General features: G+C 46.7%; 2 protein-coding genes across 2 annotated transcripts in view; one reads left to right on the plus strand and one right to left on the minus strand.

Moving 5' to 3' along the window:
- FOXP3 (forkhead box P3) lies at positions 1 to 10622 on the plus strand. The gene is made up of 9 exons (XM_066617115.1): positions 1 to 111; positions 425 to 511; positions 1418 to 1526; positions 1615 to 1726; positions 3637 to 3715; positions 5590 to 5764; positions 7019 to 7095; positions 8474 to 8575; positions 10047 to 10622. Exons 2-9 carry the CDS (start codon positions 440 to 442, stop codon positions 10353 to 10355), a joined length of 1035 nt encoding a protein of 344 aa, XP_066473212.1. The 5' UTR covers positions 1 to 111; positions 425 to 439; the 3' UTR covers positions 10356 to 10622.
- The window catches only part of CCDC22 (coiled-coil domain containing 22), a 25304-nt gene continuing 22934 nt past the window's right edge, over positions 10543 to 12912 (minus strand). The window contains exons 15-18 of the mRNA XM_066617114.1: positions 12450 to 12545; positions 12286 to 12345; positions 12104 to 12178; positions 10543 to 10982 (exon numbers count right to left, since the gene is read on the minus strand). Coding sequence (XP_066473211.1) covers positions 10869 to 10982; positions 12104 to 12178; positions 12286 to 12345; positions 12450 to 12545 — 345 coding nt within the window. The 3' untranslated portion in view covers positions 10543 to 10868. The remainder of the gene's footprint in view (positions 10983 to 12103; positions 12179 to 12285; positions 12346 to 12449; positions 12546 to 12912) is intronic.

Here is a 12912-nt window from a genome sequence, read left to right on the forward strand (position 1 = left end):
TCCAAATCATCTCCTTCTCCAGCTCCCAAGAGCCCACTGCAGCCCAGCCCAAGAAGGGGCATTCAGAATCGGCCAACGGTACTGGCTCATGCTGCACCATCCAAGCAACAGGTAAGTCTTGGAAATGAAATGAGTGATCACAATCCCAATTATGGCTGGTGTCAGAGATTGCCAAGATTGCTGGGACCCCCAACTGACAACATGTACAGGCATCTTTGCTCTCTTTTGACCCCAAGCCCATTCAGCCAGTTAGGATCTTTCTCCATACTACACAAATATGTAAGTTCCCGAAGCCCCTGCATAGGCATAAAGGACTTTGAGGCAGTTTCTCAATTCATGTGGCCACTTCTTTCCATCTCTTGCTGGCTTCAGGGGCCCTTCTGGCCTCCAGAAAATAACTACAGTGCTGCTTACTCCTTCCCAGGTACACTCATCAGTGATGCTGAGCCCATCAAGGGCTGCAACCGCTTCTTCCCAGGACAAACAGAACCAAGCAGTGCTGAGCCAACAGGTAATGCCATAAATGAGCCTTGAATTCTCCAAAGGCTAAAGGGAGCAAATGAACCAGTGATCAGAGAACACTGAAATTCCAAGTTACAGTTATAGGTTCCAGGGGCAGCAGCTGGATCTTGTGCATGTATGAAAGGCTCAGGGAAGTGTAATTTTTTTAAAATATTTTTTCCCACCCTTCATGATAAAAATTCAATAATTAAAATACAGGTTGAGCCTCATTATTTGAGTGGGTTCCATTTCAAGCACTCATGTGGATGGCAAAAAACACACTGTAGCAAATCAATTTAAAAAACAAAGTTTCTTTGCTCAGGTGATTTAAGGCCTTGCTGACCTTTGTGATGTAAGATAAGAATCATTAAGACAATCCATTAATCAGTTCTCCTCCAAGCTAACCCCTTCACCAATGCAAAGTGATCACCTTTCTTTCACATGCTCAGGGGGAAGGCAGGGGTCACCTGGAGAAAGAAGATTGATGGGTTGTCAGCCAGCTGCCCCCCCCCTCATTAAGGAGGCTATTGTTAAAGGACTGTTCAGTTTTTTTAAACTGATTTTAAAGGAATGCATTTTTCCCCTTCTCCAGGGACCAGCACATTCCTTCTCATTTGCAGTGGCCATTCGTGTTGAGTCAAATCCGCGTATAAAAAATCCGTGTATAACAAGGCTGGACCTGTACTGATAAAAAGTAAAACACAACAATGCTTAACAGTGTAAACATAAATAGGTACAATGCATGCATCTCTCAATTCATCATATGATAAGGAATTTAAAGGAGAACTGGGTATAAGGCCTTTTCAGTTCCCTCCTAACCAGGCATTCTCAAGACCATGCAAGGAAGAGAAAGGCCTTGTGGTTTAGATACCTATTTTTATTCTTAATAAAAACATTTCACTTCACACTTCCTCAGGCTGCCCTCACAGACAGCAGTCAACAGCAGCCATTCTTCCGGCCCCTCCCAGGACTGCTACTGGCACCAGAAGTTCCAGTTGTAAGCTCAGGCTATACCCTTTCCGACAGTAAGTAAACAAAGAAAAGAAATGGCCTGTGTGAGCATGGCAGGTTCCCTGCCCTACCCATTTCTCTCCTTCCCTATATTTCTTTCAGGAATTAACACAATGAAATGGGATTGGAGTCATACAGCTCCACAATCCAGAGACAGGTCCCCAGGGAAGAGGCTCTCTTTGGATGCCATCCCTTGCTTCCTCCGCTGGGAAAGGTGAGTGGAATTGACCCAGTCCATGACTGCCTTAATCACAGGGTGGTGGGTGCATTCCAGCAGACAGGATGGTGTAGTGGTTTGGGAACTGAATATAGATCCAGGTTCAAATCCCTGCTCAGCCATGAAGCTTTCCCTGAAAGAAAGAAAAAACAAAAAATAGTCTTATAGCAAGCAGTGGTGTAACTAGCAAGGGGCAGGGGGGCTGTCCACCCCAGGTACCAGCCTTGGGGGGGTGACACCACAAATTACCCAAAATCACTAACATCACGGAGGTTATAAATAATCCCATCATGCTATATACCGTTGGGTGTGAAATTTACAGCTGAATGCAATGCAAAAGACCAGAGGAAATTATCTCCTTTCTATCAAAAGTTATAGCCAAAAGCCTGGAAACAAAAAAATGCATGGAGCTCTATGGAATGTGAAACCGAGCCATATCGCATGTTCACTTGCAAGTGGGCAAACGTGTCTTAGTCCATCAGAAAGGGCAGGCTGAGAGGAATCCAATGACACCAGGATGGTTCCTATCCAATGAAAGCTGCCCCAAAAAACACCTAAGAAGGAAGTCCCTCCCTTCAAGCAGGCGAATGTGGAAAGTGAAAGTAAGCCACATGGTCACGTTTATTCTCAAGTGAGCAAATGTGCCTTGGCTGCTGGTCAAGTCAGGCAAAGGGCAACGCAAGGCTGGCTGCATGGTCCCAATCTGATGGTCCCAAAGTGGAGCTCCAGAAGTCAGCACCCCCCCCCCCCAAAGAAAAAAACAGGGACTTGAGCTGGTAAGGTGGGTACTGGGGAGGGCTGAAAATCTCACTGATTTTTTGTGTGTGGGGTATTATTGCAGGCAGGCTAGAGAGAAAATTCACTTGGTGAAACAGGGTTAGCTTCCCCTTATTTAATTATCTGTTTTTCTTTAATTTAATTATTTATAATTATTTTCTTTTGCTTGATGATGTCGCTTCCAGCCATGACATCACTTCTGGTGGGTCCTGGACAGAATATCATTCTAAAAAGTGGGTCCCAGTGCTAAAGGTTTGAGAACCACTGCCTTATCTCAAAACAGGCCAATGAGACATCCGGGGGGGAGGGTGTGACACCCTAGTGACCAAAACTCTGGAAATCATGACTTTTAGGAATAATACAATCATGTTATATACCATTTGATGCAGAATTTAATCCATTGCTTGTGGGGAAATATTCACTCCATTTATTTTCTGGTCATTATTATTATTATTAATTTCATGTCATGACTATTACTTTCTCTCAGTCTCACCTACCTCACAGGGTTGTTGTGAGGACAAAATAAGGGGAGGAACCATGTACACCACCTTGAAATGCTTAGCGGAAAGGTGGCATAAAAATGAATTAATTAATTCATTTAATGAATTATGAATTATAATTAACTTAATTTGACACCCCGGGTGTCAAATGACCTAGCTACGCCTCTGATAGCAAGTCTTGGATTTTGACTCCAAATGAATTAAATAGTTAAAGTCTGGCTGCAAGAATACAAAAAGAAGCCACAGATTGATACTGATATCTCACTTTGCTACTGGTGAAACAGAACTCTGGCAAGCAGGATTTTGGTTTCATTTGCTTTGAATTCTCATTCTTCTACATGAGGCTGCTACTGCTGGAAATGGGGATAGTGTTCCTTACAACCCTACTCTGATAAGGTAAATAAGCAGGAAGGAAAGGAAAAAAACAACAAAAAACAGTGTTTCCTGGTTGGCAACCTTCAGTCTCGAAAGACTATGGTATAAGCCTACAGCACCCAGTATTCCCAGGCGGTCTCCCATCCAAGTACACTAGGCCTTGATTGTAAGCAAATACTTGGCATTGCCCCAAGAGAGACAGGACAGCTGGAAGGTTTGGGCTAGAGGTCATCCAAGTTCTTTTGTTTCTTACAGGACTGCATGCAGGGAGCACAAAGGAGGCAATACTGAGTGGCAGTTGCAAGAAGAATTGGTGCATACATTAGAAGATAAAGTAAGGATCCTCTTGATGGAGGCACTATTTTGTAGTGGCTGTAGAGTAGAACTTACAGCCTACTGGGCTGAACCCAGCATATGCAGCCTGGCCTGCTTCTGCATTCTCTGGGAGAAAGAAATGGGAAGTTTATCAAGGTCCTGGTGGGTCACAGGTTGTGCAGGCTTGCTGTAAACCAGGGGTGTCAAACTTGTTTCATACAGCAGGCCAAACAGCATTCATGGCACCTGCTGAGGGCTAGAAGTGATGTCATTAAGTAGGTGATGACCAGAAATAAACACTTTTTTTCTCACTTAAAGATTAATTAGCTGCATGCGACAGAAAAGAAAATATGCAAATCTTGATCATATTTTCAAGATATGAACCAGATGATCATGCAGACTGCACTTTTAGCAGTACTGCTGCCCACTTTAAGCTAATTAGTTCCCCTGGCTCAAAACCCAGCTCACTCTAGTGGTATACAAAGCTACTATTGACCCTCAGCGCTAACAGGGAGCCAACCTGTAGGTAGCTTGCTTGTGGGGCTGCAAGGTCCCTCCTCCTAGTTCTCAAAGCAGCAGCTGGTTAAAGCAGCACGCCTCAGCTCTTCACCACCTTGTAGTCCCTGTTCCAGCAATCCTCAGTAGTGCATTTGCCCTTCTGTCCAGTCAGTCAGTCAGTCCATTAGTAAGGCAAAAGGTCTAGTAGTCCATCAGCTAGCCTGTTAGTCCATTTGTCAGTCAACCAGTCAGCTATTCTGTCCATCAGTCCTCCCTACCCACACCCTTTCCTTCTTCCAGGTGCTTCTTTTATCCCTGAGGGCAGGGCTTTTCAGACTGGGGCGTTTTGAAGCCCCAGCCTGTGGGACCTGGCCTGTCTCCTCTTAAGGGGTGGGGGCAGGGAGGAGGCAGCAGCACAATCCCCAGGATAACTCCACTCAGGGGGGCTGCAAGGGCTTGGGTGCACTTACCAGAGCCTCCTGCACCCTCCCAGAGGTGCGGGGAGCCCTGCACAGCTGTCTGCAGGGCTCCCTTAAGCTTCACAAGTGAAACTAGAGCCATTGCACTCAACTTTCACTTGTGAAGCTTCAGGGAGTCCTGCAGACAGTTGCACAAGGCTCCCTTCGAGCCTCCCCAGGAGGCTCTGGTAAGTGTACCCAAGCCCTTGCAGACCCCCTGAGCGGCAGGATCCTGCCACTGTCTCCCCCCACCCCCCAAAAGAACTTACTTCGGCTTTCAAACTCTGGGAGTTTGAAAACAGCAGTCTGAGGGCCTTGTTGCCTCCAAGTGGCTGCAGCTGTGCAGCACACTCACTGCAATCTAAGGCCCTGGTGTTACCCCATGCTTCCCAGACCTGTCAGAGCAAGGGGCCACTGTTGCTGTTGCACACCACACCCTATCTTCTCAAAGGATCTTGCACATTTCCATTATGGCCTGTCTGTTCCTCCTTACTGTTCATCTCCTGAGGCCTCTTTCCATCTCTCCCTCCCAGCATCTCAGCAGAAGTTACACTAGCAGAGCCCACTATCACATGGGCCACCCTTTCAGCAGTACCATTTCTGCCAATGCATCACTTTGCAGCTCAGCTGTTGATGGTAGTGCTGGGAGAGCCCAACTATCAAGTAGGCCAGGTAAAGAGCTGGCCCATGGGCCTTATGTTTGGCACCCCTGCTATACTCAACAAGTTTTGATGTTGATTGGCTCATACCTCCACACTACTTTGGCTCCCACCCTACATCCAGAATGTCCTCCTCCTGAAAGCAGATTGCAACCAAGTGGGAAGAGAAGAATGGCATCTTCTAGCAGAAGCCTGTGTGATACTTCTATACTGCCTAGACAAGATGGGGGGCATATCTAGAAACTGATTGTGTTTTCCCTTTTCCTTCACTGATCTAGCTGGCGCAAGAGAAGCAAAAATTGTATATTATGCAGGCAGAGCTGGCACCCAAGTCCCCTTCCCAGCATATGTACACACCAGGGATGATCCTTCCAGGCCAGGCCAAAGGGCCAAGGAGCAAGTTTGAGAGTCAGGGATACCTATCCTGCAGCTATGGAGGCCATACCTCTTCAGGTGAGAAATGCAGCGTTTCAGAATGGAAGCCAGGACTCCATTCCCCTCACTGGCTTTGGAAATTGGTTGGCACATTCTAACCAGGACAGGGAGATAGTCCCACAGTAATGGGAATCAAAGATCACATGGTTGGTTATTGCGGGTGGAGGAGAGTGCAAATGCCAAAATCAAATTGTGAAAGTGCCCGCCTTCCTTCAGCAGAGAAAATGAAATGGGGCATTAGGGATCCTAGCCATATAGGTATTTTCTCCCTAAGCCTGTTTCCTACTTTGATTTGTTCTTATCCATCCAGATGTATTAATAGCCCTTCCTGTGATTGCTTGGGTTGACACATGCCACTCTTCTCTGTGATGTGGTGGTGGTAGCTCCTGTTAAAAGCCATACCTATCATCTTTGACATCTTATATACAACCTTCTACTAAATGTCAAGAGTATCTTGAAGACAAATTTAATCTACATGTGCTTTAGATTCTCCTCCCACCTGGAGAACTATAGTCCAATCCTATTTGGGTCAGCTGTCAGCAGAATGTGTTTTTCTGCTGCCAGTGAATGCCTTATGACAGTCACAAAATATACTCCGGCCGCACGCAGCAACTGGAGGAGAGCTCTAGATCTGCCAAGGCAGGTAGAATGTCTGGTGGGATGGGCAGACCGGAGTGGCAAACGGGGTGGATTTGGTGGCAACAGCAACCACTGAACCCTAGCCCCCTTCCTGGACCCAATCCTGTAATGTGGGTCTACATGAACCTGTGCCAGAAAGTTTGCTAGTACAGGTCTGAATAGACCCCTCTACATTGCAGAGACTTACCTCTTATTTACCTGGCTTACCTGGAAACCTCTGCAAACCCCCCCCCCCCCAGGATGTAGGGGAGAGGGGGTGAATAGGATTGGGTTGTTTGCCTTTTGCTCAGAAACATGGAATCGGTTTTTTGTACAGCTGAGGCTGTTGGCAAAAGCCAGCTTTAGCATTTGAGTGAAGGCTGGCTTGATGCCATGTTGCCTCAGTATGACTTTGAGTAATGGGCATCCTGAAATCTGAGCCTGCTGCTTACGAACTGGTATTATTATTGCTGCTCCTGAAAACTCATTACAAATGGGAGGGTTCTTCTCAGCCTGTGCAGAGTGCCTTTCCAGTTAGACTTCACAGCTGTAAAGAGTCCAGAGCCAGTCAAAAATCTCTTCTTCACTTACTAAGCCCCCAAGCAAAAGAGAGAGAGAGACACTTGAGGAAATTATACTTTCTTTCCTCATCAGAGAGAAATCCCAGCATGGAATGTTACCGGCTCAACACCATCCGCCCACCCTTCACTTATGCTGCGCTCATTAGTTGGGTAAGTTACAGCAAAAGTGTGCTATGATGCATATACAAATGGTAGGTGTGAAATCCAACACAAACAAAACCTAGATCCCATTTTCCAGCTCTGCTTAAGCACCCCAGAAAAGAAGTACCCTCTACACAATTTTACTGCCCTCCTTTTGCAGTGTTTTGCCAAATTCCCAGGCCAAGCTCCGCCTAGAGAACCTATGTCCACTTTAAGCTAATTAGCTCCCTTTGTTCCCCAACAATGGCCCTAGTTCTGCCCTGAAGCACTGCTAGACCCCACCACTAGGGTAGCTTACCTGTCTAACCAGCAGAGGTCTTCCTTCCTCCTCTCTGCTGCCAGCCACTACAGCAACACCTTGGTCCTCAGCAGGTCTTGGGCATGGTAGCCACACACCAGTCTCCAGCAGTCTGTTCCAGCAATCCTCAGAAGTCTTCATCCATTGGTCAGTCAGCAGGTCCAGTAGCCCATCAGTCATTAGTTCCTTAGTCCATGCATCAATTCGGTTCAGTTCCTTCCAGCTTTCCTCCTCCCCCTCCCCACCAAACTCCCCCTTCATCCTTTAATGACCTGGTTGCCTCTAGTGTCTACAGCTGTGCAGCATACCCACTGCTAGTTAGAGCCCTGGGATTAACCCTATGCTTGCCTGCCAGAGCAAGGGGCCACTACTGACACCACACCCTATCACCTCCTGGGATCTTGTGCATTTCCATTACACAGTGGCAACATGAGCCTATTGCCAGAACTTTATTCCATCTTGGCCCTTAACATCACCTTTTCTAGTTCTTGAGTCCAGTGGTCTGCTTAATTCCTCTATGTGCACACACTCAACAAGTAGTATCTTTATTATTCAAGTGGTTACAGACTTGATTAAAAAGTTAAACTTAGGGCAGAGGGCCATCTGCATGGCTTAGGATTTTTGCTGATCTCCATGCAAACTGGCCATGACACTATGGACAACAGTGGGTGGGAGGGGACTGGAAGGATTAGCTCAGCCACCAGTTCTGCAAATGGACACTTGGATACCAGTACATTGAGAGGCAGCACTGAAAGTTACACTCCTGGATCCCATGTAGTGCCAAAATGTTGGAGACACAGCTCCCAATTGCACACAAATGAGTTGTACTCAATATCTTGTGTGACAAATAGCAAAGGATGCTGGGGGACAGGCCCAGGACTGTGAAAGGCAGCTACAAGGTGGGTGATGGAGATGCAATGTTTTCAGCTCACATATGTTGTACCTGTCATCTGTCACCTCCACGTCTTTCACATACATGCAGTTTAGCACTATAACCCTGGGAGTAAAAAAGTTCCTTTGTTACTCAGCCTTCCTACCCTTCACCATAAAAGAAAGCAGGCTAACTGCCTATACTTTTATTTTTTTCAGGCTATCCTAGAATCACCCAAGAAACAGCTGAGCCTGAATGAGATTTATCACTGGTTCAGCAAGAACTTTGGCTACTACAGAGAGAACACACCTACTTGGAAGGTGAGACAATCCTGTTTTGGGCTAGAAGGAGGTAATGCATACAAAGGGAGGTATGAGACATGAAGACCAGGGAGGCTAAGAGTAATTCAAGCTCATGAGAAAAAGGCAAGAGGGAAGCTAAAGGCTGTGCAGGAAGCCTTGTTATCTGCATTAAACACCCCAGCTCTTATAACCAGTCTTCCAAGTTTACGTCCAAATATAACATTGTCCCATTTCTTCCCCTTTGCCTTTCATCCTCACCCCTGCAGCAATACTCAAAAGTCTTAATTGTATAAGTACTTGACAGAATTTTGGAAATGCAGCTTTTTTTGGCCATAGGCTAGAGAAACATAGCTAGGAACGGTAGGGCAGGAGGATAAAACAAAGGCATCATGCAAAATGAGGGTCAATGAGATGTGTGCACTGGTGGTTAAACTTTAAGATTACACACACAAGTTGGAGACAGCAGAGGTTTGATTCCACCCTGCAAGACAGACTATCTAGAAGCTCTATGGCTCAGCAGCAGAGCACCTACTTTACATGAGGAAGGCCTTGGGAACCTGCATTACAGCACAATCCTATCTTGTGCTGAACAGGAGGCCTGTGCTGTATCCAGCACAAGATTGGGGCCAGAAGTGGCTCAGCTAGAGGCAAGAGGACTCTTCCCCTTACCTCTGGGTAAGCCACCATGCCCCCAATGGGCCTCCTCAGACTGAGGTGGTGCAAGTTCGAGAACGGAGCTGCTTCAAGCCACTCCGCACTGGGATCTAGCGTAACAGCCATGTTCCAGGCCTGCCTCTTGCTCCCCGCCCACCTGCCCCCAGGACTACCTTCTGCCCTCCCTCCCCCACTGCAGAATGCCTCCCTCCTGCCTCCTCTTCACCCTCCCCAGACCCCTGCATCGGCTGAGCTTGGCCAACACAACCCTCCCTCCCCAAGTCAGTGTGGAGGCTGGATGTAGCCTCTGTGGGCCGGCACACATTCCTGCAGCAGCCCAGTTGAATCCCAAGAGGCGCAAAAGTGCTTTATGGCACGTTTGTGATCCACCTGGGCCAGCACAAGGGACTTGGCCAGCCTAGGGTGCAGTTAGGATTGCACCCTTAGAAAGTTTGCAGGCAGTGTGCCTGCCAAAGACCTCTGTTAAGGTGCAGCCAAGTCAAAGCAGAAAGTACTGGGATAGAGAGACTAATCCAGGAAATATGATATAAATTGGCTGCCTTGTACTGAGTTGGGTCATTAAAGTGCAATGTAACCATGCCCGTGACTTAAGTTGTACAGAAATGTATCATTACTCCTGCAACAACGTGGAGCAGGATAAAGGGTTTATGAGCAAATAAGAGTTGCAGGACAAGGCAGCAAGGATCAACATTGTTAAGCATATGGGGGGGGGAGGCATTGGCAAAGCAGCCAAAGTCATGCTGCCAGTCAGGTGGGAAAAAGGAAGTCGGTCTCATAGCCAGTGACCACTCCCGCAACTCTCCTCAACCCACAGAACGCTATCCGACACAACCTGAGTTTGCACAAGTGCTTTGTGCGTGTGGAGAACATGAAAGGAGCTGTGTGGACGGTGGATGAGTTGGAATACCAGAAGAAGAGGAACCAGCGCTACTCTCCTTATCCATACCCATTTCCAAACAGCCAAGGAGCAGCAGGAACCTCTTCTGCAGCATGGGAAACAATGGACCAGCTGAGAACAGAAAGGAGCACCCCCTACAGGCCAGAATCCTCTCTCCCCCCCCTTTGTTTGCTCAGGGACTGTAAGCTGAAGGATCTGACGCTAGCTTCCCCTTCAGAGGCCTAGTTGCGGAGTATGTATCAAGCTAGCTTCCTACACCCATCTACTCCAGTGTTGCTGTTCTCACACACATAAAACCTGCAGTAGCAGGAGGTGTTACAAAGAGATCAAACTCGGTGATAAAAGAAAACGAATGCATCAAAGCATCTATGCACCCTAGACTTGGTTATTCCATAGCAATTGGTACTAGTACTTGCAAAAAACAAAAAGATTTTATTGTTTGGGAGAACAAATGGGGCTTTTGCTTGAAATAATAAATGGAGGAAACAAATGCCCCCCTCTCCTGCATCTGCTTCTCCAAAATACAATCTATGTTACAAGGATGGCACAAGGGGTCCATTCCCCCCCCCATGTGCTGCACTTTGGCTCAGTGTTAGGCAACTCATGATTCAGAGCCCTGGAAGACTGAGCCCTGCTCACTCTCCATGCCCCCCTCCCCCATTAGAGGCACAGCGGAGTCTGGATGGAAAAAAGGCCAAACCCCAAAATCAACCTGTGGTGTGTATTGGGGATGAGTCTTCATGTATCTTGAGTACGATTGAACAGCACTGTGTTTTCCTGCTTCATGGCCCGGTAGTCGTTGAGGATCCTCTCCAAGTTGCTCTGGGTTTTCTTGCTGGTTTCACTCTCGATCTGGGAAACAGGCCAGGACAGGGCATAGCTTTAAATTTACACAGAAAGTTTGCTTGCATAATTTGTGACCCACCAAGCTGAGCACAGTCCCACAAAAGCTTGACAGATCCATTTTTTGTGCCTACTTGAGCCTTGAATGAAGTGGGTTGTCAAGCACCCAAGAACCATAGTATATAGGTGGTGACTGGGTCACTGAGAGCATATCCATTTATACCCTCAATGACAGCTCCCAGAACAGGCTGGTTTTCCTGGCAATCCACCACAGATCCCAGCAAATTCCAGTTAATCATCTAAGTCCTGCCTTGCTTCTGCTACTGCACAGTGAGGGTCCAGCACTAAGCAAGTTAAAGGGACCTTGAAAAGCTTCTCCCACTTCCACTAATGAACAAAAGACAGTCAGCCAAATCAGGCAGTATTAAAAAACAAAGCCCTGGTGTACATCTTTTGTTTAATACTGAATGATCATAATCCAATGGCAAGAAAATTGCTTTGCACAAAGCAGAAGGACCTGGGTTCAATTTCTGGTATCATGGTTCATTTTGTTTCTGGTTGTCAGGGGAACAGAAGACACTATGTAGGTCACTGAAACCCTACATCCTACCTGCAGGAAATTCTGCTCAGCTGTTCACAAAACACTTCTACTTCATTTGCAGCTCTAATAAGGGGGGGGGGGCTGCCTTTTTTGCTGTTAAATGAAAAGTAAAATTCTTTGGATGTTGTAATTTGCTTGAAATGTTAATTAGCTGCATGGCAAAACTACAGCATTCTAAAGCTCAATATCCTTGATTATGGCGCATAATATTTATGCAGTTTGCATGAACTTTTGTTCCTAATCCAGCATATGCACATTATTAATAAAGAGGGATGGGCAGTGTGCAGAGAAGGGAGTTATGGGGGACAGCAAGAAGAGCAGCGTGTCCTGGAACTACAACAGGACAGTCTTAGCACAGAAGCTGCACAACTACGTTTTACTTTCAAAGAGGGAGCTGACGCAGAAATTTCTAAGTATCAGAAGTTCAGACAGAAATGCAATTGACTGCAACACAGCCTTGTCAGAATACATCTGGGAGCCAAAACAAGTAGCACTCCCCACTTCTGCATCTTCCTTAGATCAGCCTCACCTGCTCTTCTAGGTCCCGGATTTCCCGTAGGATAGTGCCCGTGTCCTCAATGGTCTGGATCAGCTGACTGCAGTTCTAAAGGGAAAGAGAAGAGGCAGTGTCAACTAGGAAAAGTTTCAGGAAGGTGAAGGGGTTGGGTGTGTGCGTATCTGCAATGACACCATTTCAGAAAGATCTCTCACCTCATGCAGGGCTGCCAAATACTTGTATGCTTTCCTCACTGCCTCATCACGCTTGGCATCCTGCAGACAAAAACATGGAAGCAGTGAGTATGAAAGTCATCAACAGGAAGGCCAGCTAAACCAGCCACTCCTTTCCCCATGGATTCCCAATTCCCTGCCTTTACCTTGAAAACTAGTTCATCCGTGACCGCAAAAGTTCTGTCCAGCTTCCCAGTCAGGCCATTGATCTCCTTCTGAAGCCCCTTGGTATCCAACAAGATCTTGAGAAGCAGACAAAACAACAGGAGTGAAAAACTCAAATAGACACTATTAATAGTTCTCACAGCACTGCTGAAAATTCTGCTTAGGCTTGAGAAATGAAGGAAAGTTTGCTTTCTTAATACAAGCCTTATCTCATGTTAAACAGTAATAAGAGTCCCATGATTCCCATGTTGCAGTGCGGGATGGAGGAGTGTTGCCCAAAGTGGTTTAAGTAACAGAGCCCTGAAGAACAGCCCATTCTCAACATTGTAATTAAAACGTGGTGCTGTAGTTAAAAGTACAGGGGATTTTCAACCCTAAAGCCCTTATACTCCTCAGGTTGCAGCAGAGATAAACCTACTTAAATTGCCACCTCAGGCCCCCCCA

The sequence above is a fragment of the Tiliqua scincoides genome, chromosome 2 (genome assembly GCF_035046505.1).
Source record: "Tiliqua scincoides isolate rTilSci1 chromosome 2, rTilSci1.hap2, whole genome shotgun sequence".
Lineage (NCBI taxonomy): Eukaryota > Metazoa > Chordata > Lepidosauria > Squamata > Scincidae > Tiliqua > Tiliqua scincoides.